The sequence below is a fragment of the Pelmatolapia mariae genome, linkage group LG5 (genome assembly GCF_036321145.2).
Source record: "Pelmatolapia mariae isolate MD_Pm_ZW linkage group LG5, Pm_UMD_F_2, whole genome shotgun sequence".
Classification (NCBI taxonomy): domain Eukaryota; kingdom Metazoa; phylum Chordata; class Actinopteri; order Cichliformes; family Cichlidae; genus Pelmatolapia; species Pelmatolapia mariae.
In genome coordinates, this window is record NC_086231.1 from 17,956,304 (window position 1) to 17,973,522 (window position 17,219).

The 17,219-nt window shown below is 38.2% G+C and overlaps 1 protein-coding gene across 1 annotated transcript in view; it reads right to left on the reverse strand.

Annotated features, from left to right (window-relative positions):
- Positions 1-17,219, reverse strand: part of syn2b (synapsin IIb) — an 89,038-nt gene that overhangs the window by 24,297 nt on the left and 47,522 nt on the right. The window contains exons 2-5 of the mRNA XM_063473974.1: positions 7,517-7,574; positions 6,009-6,100; positions 828-984; positions 509-598 (exon numbers count right to left, since the gene is read on the reverse strand). Of these exons, the coding sequence (XP_063330044.1) occupies positions 509-598; positions 828-984; positions 6,009-6,100; positions 7,517-7,574 (397 nt within the window). The remainder of the gene's footprint in view (positions 1-508; positions 599-827; positions 985-6,008; positions 6,101-7,516; positions 7,575-17,219) is intronic.

Consider the following 17,219-nt stretch of genomic DNA (forward strand, 5'->3'; position numbering starts at 1 on the left):
ATCCTACCTCTATATTATACCACATGAATGCTTTACTAAATCTAGTAAGTAAAATGCAAGAGGGAAATAGGCACCATCTCCTTTCTTATACGTATAATAAAAACCCATGGATTTTCACTGTACTGTACAACAGTTTTTAGCCCATCTTTGTTTAAAAAACAAAAATACTTACCTTTCTCATATTGTTATTATGTTCTCACAAGCTCATATATTTAGCAAGGATTTGTGCAATGGTGTTGTAGTCTTTCTGCTAAAAATATGTCAAAACTGAAAAAAACTTGACAGGCATCCTGAAACTTAATTGATGCGCTACACTGTTTTGTCCTTTCAGAGACTGTCGCTGTGCTGAAACAGGCAATTACTGTAAATTAGTAAATACAATATATTATATAATAATCTGCACATCACATTGCCACATGCCAGCTCCAGATCTCAGTGAGGTGTGAGTGTTCTGCAAATTGAAACACAACACAGTTTACAGTGTGCAGTAAGCAGAAAATAGCATTACCATGTCTCTGTAGTTGGGGTAGAAGGTCTGATCAATGAGAGGGAACTTATCTGAACCCAACCTCTTCTGATTATTGATCAGCTGGGAAAACTAGAGGATAAGAAAAAAAGAGAGAAGCAGCAATATGGTGCATACGTAAGAAATATATGCAGATTAATCATATAGTAATAATGTTATAATGCTTGCACTCTGTTAGGTGTTTATTCTGCATGGATCTCCTAACTGACAACTTAAAAAAATCGTACAATTACGATGTAGAGTGATTAAAATACTCTTTAGATAATTGCAGCTGTAAATTTGTGGTGTTGAAATTGCTTACAGCCCAAGGTTTGTCACAGAGGTTGTAGATGGAGTCCAGAGAGTTGACTGAGGGGATGCCAGCATACTGAAGACCAATGATTAAGTTCCTAAAATCCTCGTTTTGGGCCATGCTGAAGGCATGCTGGCGCACCAACACAAAGTCAGGCCTGAATGACCTGGAATGCAAAAATAAAGGCAGGTGAATAAAGAATAAATGGATAGGTTTGGTTTCTAGGTGTTCTGTGCTTATATTCACGAGTTCTTGTGTGATCAAAGCCACCGAACAGCGACATGAGGGTGTTGCTGTTTTTATTAAAATAGAACTGGAGGGCATAAGGTGCACTTTTGGATGGAAAACAACAAAGATTATGAAAAAGTAAGTAAACTCGCAAAGCTACAAAACAAATGTGTTAGCTTAGGTTTATCCATGAACAAAAATGAAGTGCAAAAATACAAATACAAACTTAGATCTCTCCTCAAAGAGTAGATTCTCATCTTTGAAGTACTCTTATGAGAGAATCTTTTTTTGATTAATACATGAAGAACTTTGAAGGTACAAGAAGTCTCATGTACTTCATTGAAATTAAATGTATTATCACATTATGTGTACAGTAAAACGACACAGCCCACTGATAAGCATTACCAGGAACTCAAAACATCACAGTTATCTTCTGTGCCCACACGGAGAGTGAGAAAGGTTTGTTTTGCTTTGTGTGGAGTCTCTACTTGGATGTTTCAAACAGTCAGTTTGGATGAAAACCTGTGGATCTGGAAGCCCTTTAAGAAAATTGCTCTTGGGCGAAATGACCTTTCATGTTTGAATACATTACCTAAGGCAATAAGCAGATTATAAAAGGGGGCAGGAGATAGTTAACTAAACACATACCCATTAAATTACTGTGGATCTTAGAATTAGTTTAAGCACTATAATTAGTCGTTTAATAGTAATTTGAGTCTTGTTTTGAGCATTTAATCAATCAACAAAAAAAAACCCCTGCTTTTACTTCTTTGCCACTGCTAAACAGAGATTAACACGGACACAATTTTATCGATACCCATGCAATTGTTAGTTCTGCTTAGAGGTCTGATTCTTTATTGATTGTCTGATTGATTTCTGTGTGGAAAAAATACAAACTGTTTTCTACTGCAGAAACAGAACAGGAAAAAAAGGTCTCCATTTAAAAGCTCCACTGCAATAAACCTGACATCTTTGTTTTGCTGTCAGAAAAAAAATTCCAGGATTGATAAAGGGAAACATTACGTTTGAAACATTAAACACTGTATTTGCCAATAAAAAAATATTCAAAAGTAACCAATCAACAATGTATTAACTCTAAATTATGACATATTTCTCTTATATTCCTCCCCTTCATAAAATTTTGGACAACCCAAATACTTTGCTACTTAAATTAGCTGCTAGAAAACAGTGAGTTTTACTACTTGTATGTCTCACCTTGCTTTTTCTTGGTATAACATTGAAACCTCATGTTATTTTATTGCCCCAAGCCGGAGGTAAAACTGGGGTGGGCAAGAAGCTGTTTGAGCCTTACACACATTCTGTCCTGCTGGGAAATCTCATCGTGGCAGGTGAAAACGAAGGTGGTGAAAATACTACTGTCAGAGAGGTGGCTGTGCACAGTTAACAGTGATGAGGACTGCAGTGCAGTAAAATCTAACTACTGAGAGGTAATGAGGGATTGTTATGCACAAGTGAAAAGAAATAAATGCTAAATTGCAGAGAGTAATATGTTCCCAGTGGGGTTTTTATTGATTTAAAGTCCTTTTTGTTGATTTTCTGTTATATTCTACATTTGAAACTGTGTAGGTCTCCATACAAAAAACACCCACAGCACTGAAGCTCAGAGAAGCAATTTATGACCAGAGGGTTAAGGTCAGAAACAATATTCAGTGCAGTTCAACTCACTGAATGGCTGACGCTGACAGGACATGACTCCTGTTATTTTTTCTTTTGTCCCTGCATGCACGTATGACAGCGAGGGAATGTGAGGAAAAGCAGAGAGAGAGGTGTGAGAAAGAATACAGTGAAGAAAGAGATGTAGAGAGGAATGAAAGAAGACAGACAGAGAGTGAAAACTCTGCCGCAGTGTGACCACCACCAGCTCTTCATGCACTGAGAATACTAATCAGACACTCCAACAAACTAAAAGACTCTGGTGGAGAGGACAGAGCAATTAATGTGACTGTAACCTCTTCATTACTGGCAGTAAGGATCATCAGTATTACCCTCATTCGATGTTGCCAAGAAAGCCACAGCCATCCAAACAAGCTTTCAGTATGAAATGAAACTAAAGCGATGGATGTCACATGTATAAACGATGTATTCACATAGATGCAACATGCACAATTTTTCCCCACACATAAACTGGTTTTTGAAAACGAATATGCAGACGTTAGGCATACTCTGGCCATGCATGCACTGGGTTTTTGGAGCAAGCCAATCCCACTCAGGTAAAGAGGAGATGAGACAGAGCTTACATTTCTTATTATCTTTTTATTTTTTCTGTCTACAAACCCACCCGCTTGCAATTTATGCATAAATTCCAACTCACATACATCCTTGTAGTGTACTGCTTTGTATTGAGTCAGTCACTTTTATCACTAATATTAGTACTATTGGTATATCTTTATTTATATATTTTTTGTTATGTCACTGCCAGGATCATTTACCCAAGCCCTTTCGGGTTATCCTTAGTTTCTTTTGTTTGAGATTCCATAAGTGAACCACACCAACCCAAAGTTCATTTTCTGTTCTTTAGAAACTTCTTCCAGGATATTGTCTTGGCAGTTTGTCCAATAATTAAATAGAAGAGCAATTTTGTAAATGACGAAATTAAGGCGTGTGCGCATTTATTTGTGGCTAAACATGGGAGTGGAAATGAGGCTTAAATGACTGAGAACAATGACTGAGATTTATAAAAGAGGGCCTTTTAAATATAGCTCTTTTTAGCCTTTGAGCACATTTATTTGTGACTCTAAATATAAATTATTTTAACTCAAAAAGATGATTATTTAGAAATAAATAGTCATTTCTTCAATAAAGCAGACAAAAGTCAGACAAAACACAAAACTAAAACATTTTAATGGCCTCTTGAATGCTTCCCATCAAATAGTATGATTCCTTTAGCGGAGCGTTGTCCTGTTTAATCTGAAATCCTATGTGTGTGGCTAAGCATACGGATGCTCTCCATGTACGCACCACAAATATTAGCAAAAGAGATTCAGTTTTTCCTGGATAAGCAGACCCAAAATGGCTCAGATCACAAACAATCAATTAGTAAATGCAACACTGTTGCATTTACTGAAATTGCTGTAATAGACTTTGCCACGTTAGCTGTTTTGGGGGAGTTTCACATACTGATGCTATGAATACTGACTATGGCCAACGTGCATTAACATACAACTCAATGTTAATGCATTTGCACATTTACTTGTGTTTAATCTCAGCTAAATAGCTGTTTAAGAAAAAGAAATAAGAATAAGTAAAGTATTAAGAAACAACCCAAGGCATTGGTTTTCTTTTTGTATAGTGCTTTTCTGATAGCAATAAACATTAAAAAATAAGCAATTAAATCCAAATTTTGGTTTGTGTGTCTGAGTATGTGGAGGCTAGCTATGCATACATGCACTGAAGAGTTTGCCAAATGCTCTGTGAGTACTGCTAAAATACTACCCAAATGCAAATAGTGCAAAGTGTTTCAACATAAATAATGAGAAAACAAAACTTTTTTGTTATTGCTTCATTTTTCATACATAACAATTAAAAACAAAACAAAAACTCCCAGAAATTGTTCAGTAAAGACAGTATAAATGTAGATTGTGCAGTGGTAAAGTCTAGACAAAGATCTTTGGGGATTGAGGTTACTTAGCAACGCAGTATCTGAGCAGTTAGGAACTCCCCGCTTTGACTTGAAATCAATGGACACGGTGTAATTACAGAATCAATTGTAGGTGCATTCAGGTCGAAAAACTGTGCATCACACAGGCAGACAGCAAGACACACTGAGGTTTATGTTGGAAACTCATTCATCGCCTCCACACAAAGAATAAGACTTCCGTAGACATGACACAGCTGGGACAGACGAGTGTGAATCATTCTGCCCGCAGTAATTTAAAGTCTGCCTTACTCCACATGATCTTCAGCATTTGGCCCTGGTCATTGTGTGAGCACGTGCAGGCCAACCCATCATAAAACTAATGCTACACCCTTCATTTCCTGTTGGTTTTTTGCTTGTTCCACACCAGTAAGAGCTACAGTCTTGCTTAATGAGTCCCAGTCTTCAGCCAGGATACTGGTGTCTCTGTCAGTGTGGTTTGTGGTGTGTGAGTATGTCTACAGTATAGGCAAATCTACTGTACCGCCCTGCGGGTGATGGTTGTGGTCATACGCCTCTGCTCTTTTTCCACTGATCAGAGCTTTCAGTAAACAATGTTCATTCTTTCCAAATGCATTCTGAAGCTTTTCTGTCTTACAGAAACGACGCTAACTGATGGATAAATGTGGTAAATCAGGGCTAAAACTGTAAGTTTGCTCTTGCCCTTTCACAAGGATTCAAAGTGGTGGTAATTTTGCAAGGACTTATTTGTGTTAAGTGGCTGTAATTTAAGAGGAGAATCATTTGTGTCACGTGCAGCGTTGTGCCTTGTGCTACAAAGTTTGGTGATTTTGTGAGGATGGTGTAGGTTTGGCTTCATGGCATTACTGTAGGCAGAGTTAGTTAATGGTTACAGCTGCAATGTGTTTGCCATCAAAAGCTCTTGTTGCTTACTGGTGCACTTCATGTGCGTTTACTATTTTCTGTGAGAACCAATGTGAAATTATCTCACAAAGAGTTGCCCCGCTGATGAACACCATACCACACAATGGCCTGCTCCTGTCTCTCTTTATGTTTTGTTTCACTTTCAGTAACATCAGGAAAAGATGAATGACACCGAAAGCTGGAAACCGCTCTTTGAGTAACACTGCTGACAGATGTCTTGCTGGTAAGTTACAGAGTGGGTAGAAGTCAAGTTTTTTTTTTTCCATATGCACTGTCGTCATTTACACTGTTTATGAATTTGTGTTGTTTCTCTTTCCAGTTTGGGATTATTCCTGTTCAATTTTACTCATTAGGATAATGATGTTTTAACAATTACTCTGTCTCTATGTGTGTGACAGTGTCTGTGTATGTGTGATGCTGACCTGACAACTTTGGTCCCGCCCCTGAGGACCTGCATGTCCACATTACAGGTCCCGTTTGAATGTGAGACGAGGTTGATCTCTGAGAACTCAGCCTACGTGGCGAAGGAGAAAAGAAGATAATTTAATCAGTTATGCAATGTTGATACAATCTGATGCTTATGATTGGTTATTTGTGCTTTTAATAAATAACACTGTTTCATTGTTGAAGGTTTTTGAGCAGGAAATTCTGTCCAATGTGCTATTTCTCTCTCTCATAAAGCTACTTTCACAGCATGCAAATTATTTATTATTAATCATTTGAATTAATGAGTCATGGTGCAATCAAAACAAACAATTTAAAAAAAACTTCCACTTTTATCAAATGTCCTTAGCAGAGACACTAAACGACACTTTTCAACAGCACAAACTGTTCCTGCTGTTATTTACTTACGCAGTCACGTTGTGTTATACAGCGTAAATAAACCGTGTGCTTGTGCAGCAAAACAATGTACACGGCTGCTCTTTGGTGTGGTCGAAAAACAGCGAAGATCTGTCTGTGACTCATAGCTGCCGACTTCTGTCTCCACTGCTGTCTATTTCACATCTGCGGTGAGGCTTGAGGTTGTAATTTAACTGTCAACATCTATTAGGTGTGAAACTGTTTGGTGTGAAACCCCAGAGAATAGTCATCTCAAATGCAGTAACCGAGCACTGCAAAAGGATTTTCTGGTTAGTTGGCTGAACCAATATGAAACCACTGTGACAACCAAATCCTACATTTGAAACAACGTGAGCAAAATTAACTGTACAGCCTAATACACAGGTCCTGTATAACTTTACTGTACTTTTTTTTGTTTTACAAGTCTAGCCAACTGTTCATGCGTGGACACTCACTTTACTGGACAAAGGAGAAGACAGACAAGGACAATAAATTTTTTATGATGTTTAAAAAACAAATTAAATCAATGTAAATCCAGATGTATACAAAAAAGTATTAGTGCACGTGAAGGTTACGTAAGAAAATGTGGCCAAATCAAACAGCTTCGTTTACAAGGTCATCAGCAACATTAGATTTCAACATTAGAGAGACGCCATGTCTTGACAGCAGCTGTATGTGTTAATGTTAAGGTTTAGTTTGCTATGAGGTGACACTATGAGAATTCTGGGGGTAAATGTTAACAGCATCAACCTCATATGTTGTTTGACGATGCTATCACTATGGTGTGAAGCAGGTAATATTTACCAGGTTCACACAATCTTGTGTTTAGCCTGTTAGCATTCTAAAATGTTTATCAGCATAACATGACCTAGTGGCTTAAAATACTACTGATGTTGACAGTAATATTTCTAGTTTTCCAAGAGATTTAAGCTAAACTAAAGAGAAAACTTAAATTCCTCTCAGATCATTACAGCTGCGAAAAGGATCTTCTGTTGTTATTATTAATGATACTCAATAGAATATCAGTTCACTTTGATGACTGGCATCTCTTTTCTGTAGCATCACATATTTATTAAATCCAGCATGATACCTGCTCCACTTTGATGTCATATTCCCCAAGGACCTTCTTTCCTCGAAACACTTTACCCCTGCAAAAGAAGAGAAGTGTTTTAGTTTGCTGCTGCACACACAAAACCTCTCAGTTGTCTATGCTGCCCTCTACTGGACAATATAGCTGCTGTGGCACAAATTGGAGACAGAAAATGGAGGCCTTTGTTTGTGCACTTCTAATGACCAAACTTTCTCATATGTAGGACGAAGCCTATTTTAATGAGCCTTTGTGAACATATTACAAAAGATACAGTAGATAAGAAGGCCATGCTGAAACTGCAGTTGGTCTCATCACACATGGTGGTGATGTTAAATTTTGATCCAAACTGTAAAACATTTTGCAGTTTGAATGATAAATGCTTCCAATAAGTGTGTTGTTCGATGTTTACATACTAATATCTCGGCCGCCAATCGCTCAAGATTGACGTAGAAATAGATTACAAGTAAACACAAACAGGCAGACAGATGGAGAGCAGGCAGGAAAAGACGGACAGGCACAGAGAATGAGAAGAGCAATAGAGGCACACAGACCGTCAGCCAAAACACAAGCAGGATGTTTTTATTATACACAGGCATCATAAATGGATCGCAGAGTGTTTATGGCACATCCATCATCAAACTGTACACTGACTCTTAAAAAAAAAAAAGCAATAACCAAGAACATGAATCAAAAACAGCAGACATGTTTTGGAAGTTGCATCTGATAGCTTTTCTTTATGAGTCTTCACCAAATTTATTATGAAATACTTTGTGAGATTTCTTTTCAGGAAACTCCAGGAGATGAGATGCATCTAAAAAGATGGAGAAGTGAGTTCTCCAAACACATTTGGAGCCCGGGTAAAACGACTCCCTCTCTAATCTCACTCCTAATTGATTCTCCTTCAATTATTCATTCAAACAGTCATCCTCACCAGACATTATGCCAGCTCATGTACCACAATTTAACATGACATCAGAATGCACACGCACACATGGTTCCTCTCTGTGCTGTCAATTAAAAATATTTGCAGGGTTTTTTTCCACATAACCTCACAGGGACCTCGTGTAATGCGACACACAGGCATCTGGCTCGTTAGTGTGGTTCATTAGGATTAGACCATCTGTGAGAGAAACACTTTGAGGATATGATGCCTTAACTTCTGACAATCAATAACCACACCAACAAAATTGGTGACCTTATAACTGCAGCAATATATCTTTATTAGCCCTACTAGAAAGTGATCTTTTAGTGTGTGTGTGTGTGTGTGTGTCTCAGCACAGGCAGCTGATTAAACACACTGCAGTGGTGACACACATGAATTCACCACTGAAGCCTCTACTGCATCGTGAAAAATGACCACCACATGCCACGCATCATACTTATGAATGAAAAATGTCATCACTTCCCACAGCATTAACTCAACAAGTTACACCACAGTGCCTCCGAACAGAGTATTGAGAGTCAAACATAGCTGATGCCTCTGCTGCTGAATGGGTTTAGGAGCAAATGAGGGTTCAGTATGTGTTCAGTATCTGGTGCACGAAGCAAAACAATACACAGAGACATGCAATACCAGGGCAACACACTAATGGACAATTATAGAGCTCTACTGAAAGACAGCTGATGGAGCCTCTTTGTTTAATTCCATTAAACAGCATAATGCTGCTGTCACATAGCAAAATGCAGGACATGCACATAAATATCCTCAACTGAGCTGTAAGTGAATTTCTGGGAGTGAACTTTTACAGGATAGGAACAAAGATGACCTGTACATTTAATGTGTGTGTGATGACAAAATGTTGTTGTATCAGATGTCCACAAAGCTGTAGTACTGCGATTTATTCTCAGTAAAAATTCACCACTGACACTGTCACACTTAAGTAGCAAAAGTAAATGCAAACAGGCGACTTTACATATCCAGCACAGAAGCAGCGACCTTAGCCTGCATCTAGTTATGTGTTTGTGCAACTCGATATATCCTGTATTCACTTGTGCTTTTTGCCACTACTTAAAGGAAATGTCTAATTATTTAACAGCTAAATCCTCCACAGTGTAATTCACCGGGTAAGCTATGTTATAACTACATCTGTACTACATCTTTGCTGCTTGCTATGGCTGAAAATTAGTTTTGCAGGCTAGTAAATATATCTATAATATAGCTTTAAATATTGCACAGTGCAAATGCTTAGCTGGAACATACAGTTCAATGGTTTGCATTACCTGAAGCTAAAACTACTTGGTTCTCAAATAATGCAACAATCATGCATGTAACACAGCTTAGAGTAGCTTAAAACCACGTTAAAAAGAGGTAAGGTTTTTGCCTCACCTAGTGGAAAAAAAGCAGTTTCACTTGCAAGTCAAAGTAAACCACTGTAGGTCAGTAGGAGGAAGTTACCCTTTACACACAACCCAGTTTCCAGCAAACCCAGAATAGTATACAATAAGATAGAAGGCATAAAGGTAGAAACAATGCTTTGCCAGCACAGACTTACAGTGGCTTGCAAAAGTATTCGGCCCCCTTGAACTTTCCCACATTTTGTCACATTACAGCCACAAACATGAATCAATTTTATTGGAATTCCACGTGAAAGACCAATACAAAGTGGTGTACACGTGAGAAGTGGAACGAAAATCATACATGACTCCAAACATTTTTTACAAATAAATAACTGAAAAGTGGGGTGTGCGTAATTATTCAGCCCCCTGAGTCAATACTTTGTAGAACCACCTTTTGCTGCAATTACAGCTGCCAGTCTTTTAGGGTATGTCTCTACCAGCTTTGCACATCTAGAGAAATTCTTGCCCATTCTTCTTTGCAAAACAGCTCCAGCTCAGTCAGATTAGATGGACAGCGTTTGTGAACAGCAGTTTTCAGATCTTGCCACAGATTCTCGATTGGATTTAGACACCAGACAGGTCAGGGATAAAGTTATTGAGAAATTTAAAGCAGGCTTAGGCTACAAAAAGATTTCCCAAGCCTTGAACATCCCACGGAGCACTGTTCAAGCGATCATTCAGAAATGGAAGAAGTATGGCACAACTGTAAACCTACCAAGACAAGGCCGTCCACCTAAACTCACAGGCCGAACAAGGAGAGTGCTGATCAGAAATGCAGCCAAGAGGCCCATGGTGACTCTGGACGAGCTGCGTGGGATGTTCAAGGCTTGGGAAATCTTTTTGTAGCCTAAGCCTGCTTTAAATTTCCCAATAACTTTATCCCTGACCTGTCTGGTGTCTAAATCCAATCGAGAATCTGTGGCAAGATCTGAAAACTGCTGTTCACAAACGCTGTCCACCTAATCTGACTGAGCTGGAGCTGTTTTGCAAAGAAGAATGGGCAAGGATTTCAGTCTCTAGATGTGCAAAACTTGTAGAGACATACCCTAAAAGACTGGCAGCTGTAATTGCAGCAAAAGGTGGTTCTACAAAGTATTGACTTGGGGCTGAATAATTACACACGCCCCACTTTGCAGTTATTTATTTGTAAAAAATGTTTGGAATCATGTATGATTTTCGTTCCACTTCTCACGTGTACACCACTTTGTATTGGTCTTTCACGTGGAATTCCAATAAAATTGATTCATGTTTGTGGCTGTAATGTGACAAAATGTGGGAAAGTTCAAGGGGGCCGAATACTTTTGCAAGCCACTGTATGCACCCTCAGGCAAAGACTGTTATACTGAAAGCTTTCTCTCTGTTACATCCATTCAAGCCTCTGTTTCCTTCAGCATAATGAGCAGTCTCAGGGGGCGGATAGTGTGACTAGTTCTGTTAGGCTAAAGGATGCCATACATCCCAAGGCTGCCAAAAACAAATCATCTCTGACGGGTTATTCCTAAGTTTTCCTGTATTTATTACATAGCATCCACTAATGTCTTAAAAAATAAACACATATAGTTGAGCAGAGTTTAATAGTGTTGCCCAGAGGCACACACCCACTGCTGCTTTGTTATTCTAGAGAATACCGAAAAGTGTGTTCAATCCATCAGCAGTGACGGACTACACGGCATTAAAGTGCACTGCAGCAGAGATCAACATTATGAGGAAATATGTACAGAGCAATTCCCCAAAAGTCTATTAGCTTGTGTTAAAGCAACAATTCAATGTAAATGAAATTTTACATCGAACCCCACCATCAAACTGTGTAAACAACATTTGTTGTTAATATTGATCTCTCTCTCTCTCTCTAAATATATATATATATATATATATATATATGTAGATAGATAGATAGATAGATATAGATATATATGCATTAAGACTGTGGTAGACATTATCAAAATGAGCCTAACAGACAAAAATAGAAGAACAAATTACAAAAAAATGGGTTGTTTTGTAAAATGTAAATAAAAACAGAATGCATTGATTTGCAGATTTGCAGATCTCATAAACCCATATTTTATTCACAATGTATTAAATGTTTATGAAAAACATGAGCTCATTTTCAATTTTATGGCAGCAACATGTCTCATGTGGGAAGCAAAAGGCTGGAAAGGTAAGTGGCACTGAAAAGAAACAGTTGGAGGAACATTTAGGAACTAATTAGGTTAATTGGTAGCAGGTCAGTGACATGATTGGATATAAAAAGAGTGTGGCAAGGCAAATGCAGGCTGTATGTGTGTCATGCTGGGATCTGTTAACACATGCAAGCGTTACAAAGAACTTCTTAGAATGGCAGTTTCTCAGTAGTAAAGGTGGGCTGTCACGTTTGGAGAATGAAGATGTGCGGACCCAGATGCAAGAACGAAGGAAAACCGCATTTCAATAACAAACAGAGCCATTTATTTAGGCTGATTAAATTCCAGGAGAAACAAAAACTGTATAAGGCACGCAGATTAAACAGTACAACATGACAAAGAACAGAAGCAAAGTGAGGGTCTGAAGACACAAGAACTAATCGGAAAATTGGAAACATAAGGTAACCAGACACAGCTGAAACTGATTAAGAATGACAAGACAAAGGAAGTAAACCCAGGAACAAGCCACAGAAGAAAACAGCTGCCAAAATACAACAGGGGAACATCGAACAGCGAGATGGAGACTTAACAAGACACGGGGGAAGAAAAGTGAGGCAGCATATATTTGAAACCCAAGAAATGAGTTTACAGCTCAGAAACTAGATTGCAAAATGTGGCTCAAACTAAGGTGAGATTCAGATACTGAAGCTTTTTACTGCTACATAAAAAGCTCAAAGCACCATAAATGCAAGAATCCAAATGTGACTAGAAATAAAGCAAAGCTAACAACGAAAGCCATCAACATTATCGTCATCATTAGACGCTTATGATCTCAGGCAGCACTGCGTTAAAAACCTTCATGGTTCCATCGTGGAAATCATAGCATGGGTTCATGAACACTTGCAGAAATTTGGGAACACAGTTCACTGTGTCATCCATAAATGTGGAGATTGAGGCAAAAGGAAACTATTCTTTGGTCATACAAATTGAAATGTGAAATTATTTTTGGAAACATATATGCTGCCTGCTCCAGTCTAAAGAGCAGAGAGACCATACTGCTTGTTATCAGTACTCAGTTCAAAAGCCTACATCTGTTCCAGCATGCATCAGAGCCTATAGAATTAGCAGCTTGGAAAGGCACCATCAGTGCTGAAAGGTATATACAGGTTCTAGAGCAACATATGCTCTCATTCAAACGATATCTTTTTCAGGGAAGACCTTTTATATTATAGCACGAAAATGCTAAACTGTTTACTGCATCTATCACAACAGCAGGGCTTTGCAGGAGACTCCAGGTGGCCTCACCAATTGAAAACATTTGAAGAATACAATGTCCCAAAATTGTTGAGCAGCTAAAATCCTACGTCGGGCAGAAATGGGACAACATTCCTCTCCCAAAGGTCCAGCAGCTGGTTTCCTTAGTTCCCAGACATTTACTGCTGTTAAAAATTGAAGGGATGCGACACATTTGGCACATTTTGTTAGTTTAAACATTTGATATGTTTTCTATATTACAAATAAAATATGAATTTATGAGATCTGCAAATCATTGCTGTTCTTATTTAATTTTACACAGCATCTCCAAATTTGGGGAATTGTCTTTGTAAAAGTAAATGTAAGCTTCAACTCATGAACATCAGCCAAATGCATCTGAAGTAAGTTTCTAATGGATTGAGTTGATAAGAGTTAGGGATTAAAAAAAATGTCTGCATGGTTACATAATAGTTGAATGGCTTCAATTTAGTAAAAAGAGAAGCGATACACAGTAGCAATTAGTAATGGTTCTGTGTTAAGTGGATGTGTTACTGAAATTGTGAACTTCTGGAACAGATGCAGATATTTCAATGATGTTTTTAACTGTAGAAATTACTCTGTGGGAACCTCATATTCAGCTCAGCACACCATTTGTCACATGTGTCTGCAAATTTTAGCTATGCAGTCCATTATAAAATGTTACGATCTCAAATGACATAGATGGTTTAGATGCATATTTTGTGAACTACAGTAACAGCAGGCCAAATTATCGAGGACTTTTTACTGGTCTAAATGTAACGGTTCAGCTAATTTTTCTACGATCATTTAATATGATTCCACTTTTGCTATTGATTGGTGGAGTCCATGAGTCTGCAGCAGCCTGTGGAAATTAAGCCTTTCAAATCAATGCATGGTAATGGCAGAGAGACAGCAATAAGGAGAGGAAAGAGAGAGAGAGGAGAGATGACAAAGACAGATGAGAGCAAAAGGCAAAGAAATGAGTGCCAGCAGTATTGCAGATGGGGATACAAAGAGTAGATTTAAAATAAAGATAACATGTAATAGCTCTAGCATCACGCTCTGCATAATTCTGCTAAAAAGTCAGATAGTAGTAGATTTTTCATTTCTTAAAGTTTTTACTCCTCCTAGGCTCCTAGGCACAGAAGAGAGAAACTTCACACCAAAAGCCACACACTTTACGTCTGGCTGCTAAAAGGTCATGAAATAGACAGGACCATTTCAAGAAATATCTACCCTGAAAGATGTATACATGGCCTAAAGTCCTGTATCATACAATGAGATTTACTTGGCAAGTATACAGTCAATAATCATGGTGTAATGACTGTATCTGCTGCCTATTATATCCTATTACACATACATATATAAACATTATGATAGAAAGTGTTCCTTGGCACTCTATTTCTCCACTCTTTTCTCTCCTATTTTAGCTGTTGTTTACCCTTCAGAGGCATTTTTCCACCTCTCACTCAGTAGTTTTGATAATTGATTCAGTGTGTAGGTGCATCCAAAAGATGCAAGAAAACAAGAGTTGTGCACGAGTGATCATGCAAGGTACTTTGTGTTAATTGTCGAAATATTATATTATATTTGCCTACCAGTAGAGAAGACAGAGAAAAATGTAAGTTGTCAAGTTATGCAAACACTTTGAAAAGAACAAAGCTGTGATTTTAATAAATGAAAGCTGATCTACTGTAGTTTCATATGATCAAGAATGCTTTAATTTTTACAACAGGACTACTGTCCCTTCTTTTGTTGTGGCAATCCGAGCCAGTATTCGCCTTTGCCTCTACTTGATCTACACTTGAGATTGTGGAAATCAAGATTCTGGCTGCTGGGGTAGAAGGGCATTATAAGTGTCTGCTCAAGTGTAGTGAGACAGCTGGTGCACACAGACAATGTAGGTGCATGAAAATGAAACACAGGGATCGGTGAACTTTGCAGGCTGTACGCCAAGAATTCATTTCCAGTCTCTATGGAAACTTTCGGACTACATCCTGAGTATGAGTTATTGTGTCATATGGTAGAAAGATGAATAAATAGCATCATCTGAAATCACTGGCTAAGGTGTTTATGTTAGACTACCAAGGAAAGGTGTGAGAAAACAGAAATCCTTAACAGGATATAACTGGTGTATGTATTTATACACTCTTGTTCAAAAAGGGATACCTGCTATTTTGTCATGTTAAACTGTAGATTTCATACAGCGGTGTTTAAGACTCCTATTACAGAGCAATGCAAACTGGCTCTAACCACAATATAATGAAACCCTGGTGTATAACTGAGCACGAGGACAGTTCCTCTGAGCCAGAAAGACTGTCTTCAAAAAGACAGCGCACAGGTCCTCACAGGCAGCTTCATTAAATACCAGTAAACGATAGACTGTGCTCATTATTGATGGAGAGCATTAATTATTGTTGGATGAAATAAAATCCTCAAAGGTACACTATATTTCACGTTGAAGAAAAACAGTCTGCTTTCCTTTAAAATGCACTAAAATTCAAAACAATATTTGATAAACATTGAATGAATACAGACATACAGTTAAGTGAAAAAGATTTAATGGAACTCTATGCAGTACTGGGAAAACTGGGAAAAAGTACACCCCTACTTCTTCTATATGAATTAAGAGAGTAAATCACCTGATAATCAGCAAGTGTGACCACACCTATAAAAGCAGAAGTTGTGGTTGTTTGCTGGTCTGGAGCACTCAGGCGCTTGTGTTAACACAAAAAGAAGAGAAAAGAGAAAGCCTTTTCTTTCGACAGATGAGACCAAAGTGGAGATGTGTGCCCATAATGCACTGCACCGTGTTTGGTGAAAACCAAAGTAGTAGCACAGCAGTGGAGGGATGATGATTTGGGATTGTTTCACAGCCACAGAACCTGAGCATCTTGCAGACATTGAGTTGACAATGACCTCCTCTGTGTACCCAAGTATTCTAGAGTTAAATGTAAGGATGTGACAAATAAAGCTTAGTAGAAACGGAATGATGATACAGGACAAAGATCTGAAGCACAGCAACAATTTTACAAAAAAATAAGTGAAAAAGAAAAGGAGCAAAATTTTGTGACGGCCTAATCATAGTCCAGACCTTAACCTGACTTACATGCAGTCCCAAGACTTTAAGCGAGCTGTGCATAAACGAATATCCACAAACTCCAGTGAACTGAAGCAACATTGTAAAGTGTGATATTAGAGTCTGATCAAGTCATACAAAAAATAATTAATTCAAGTTATTGCTGCTAAAAGTGGCTCTCCAGGGTGCAGAATCACGAAATGAACTTGGTTATATGAAAGAGTTCTTAGAGACCTGTGAAAACCTTTTTTTTTTTTTTTTACATTACTGTATATGATATTAGGGGTTTTTTTCCCCATTTTTTACAAGTATACTTGTCTATTTGATCTTTAATTTTTATTTGACACTGCTCACACTGATTTATCATAATCTATTAATTTAGTTTCCAAGCTTTGTCTGACCATGTTGTGACAAGCAGCTTTCTGATGACTCATGCTAGTTGAGAAGGCCACAGTAAATCACTAAGAAACTCACAGACACTGACAGATCAAGGCATGAATAGGCAAACATAATTTACTCTCCTGCCTTTCTCTCACTAAGCAGGGTATCAGTCTTTTTTACTGACACTCCGTGCTCTTGCTCAATGTTAAAATTGGTAAGGAGAGCCAGACTTTTGATAGACTGTGCTGATGGAACAGACACAGCATAGAAACCTTTGAATCAGTGGTATTGACTTGTACATTCTTGCCTTGAGGTGTAGATGTCGCTTGAATTATTTAGCCGCGGACCAGGGGGGCTGTAACACCTCCTCCTGCTATCATCATCCTTCAGTGAGCACTACAGGAAAGCAGGTATCCCAGAGACTGAACCTCATTTGTGTGTCTAGAAACCACTGCATGTTGTGGAAAGCAGGTCATATGATAAATTATGGCTCCTCTGATTTCAATTAAATACA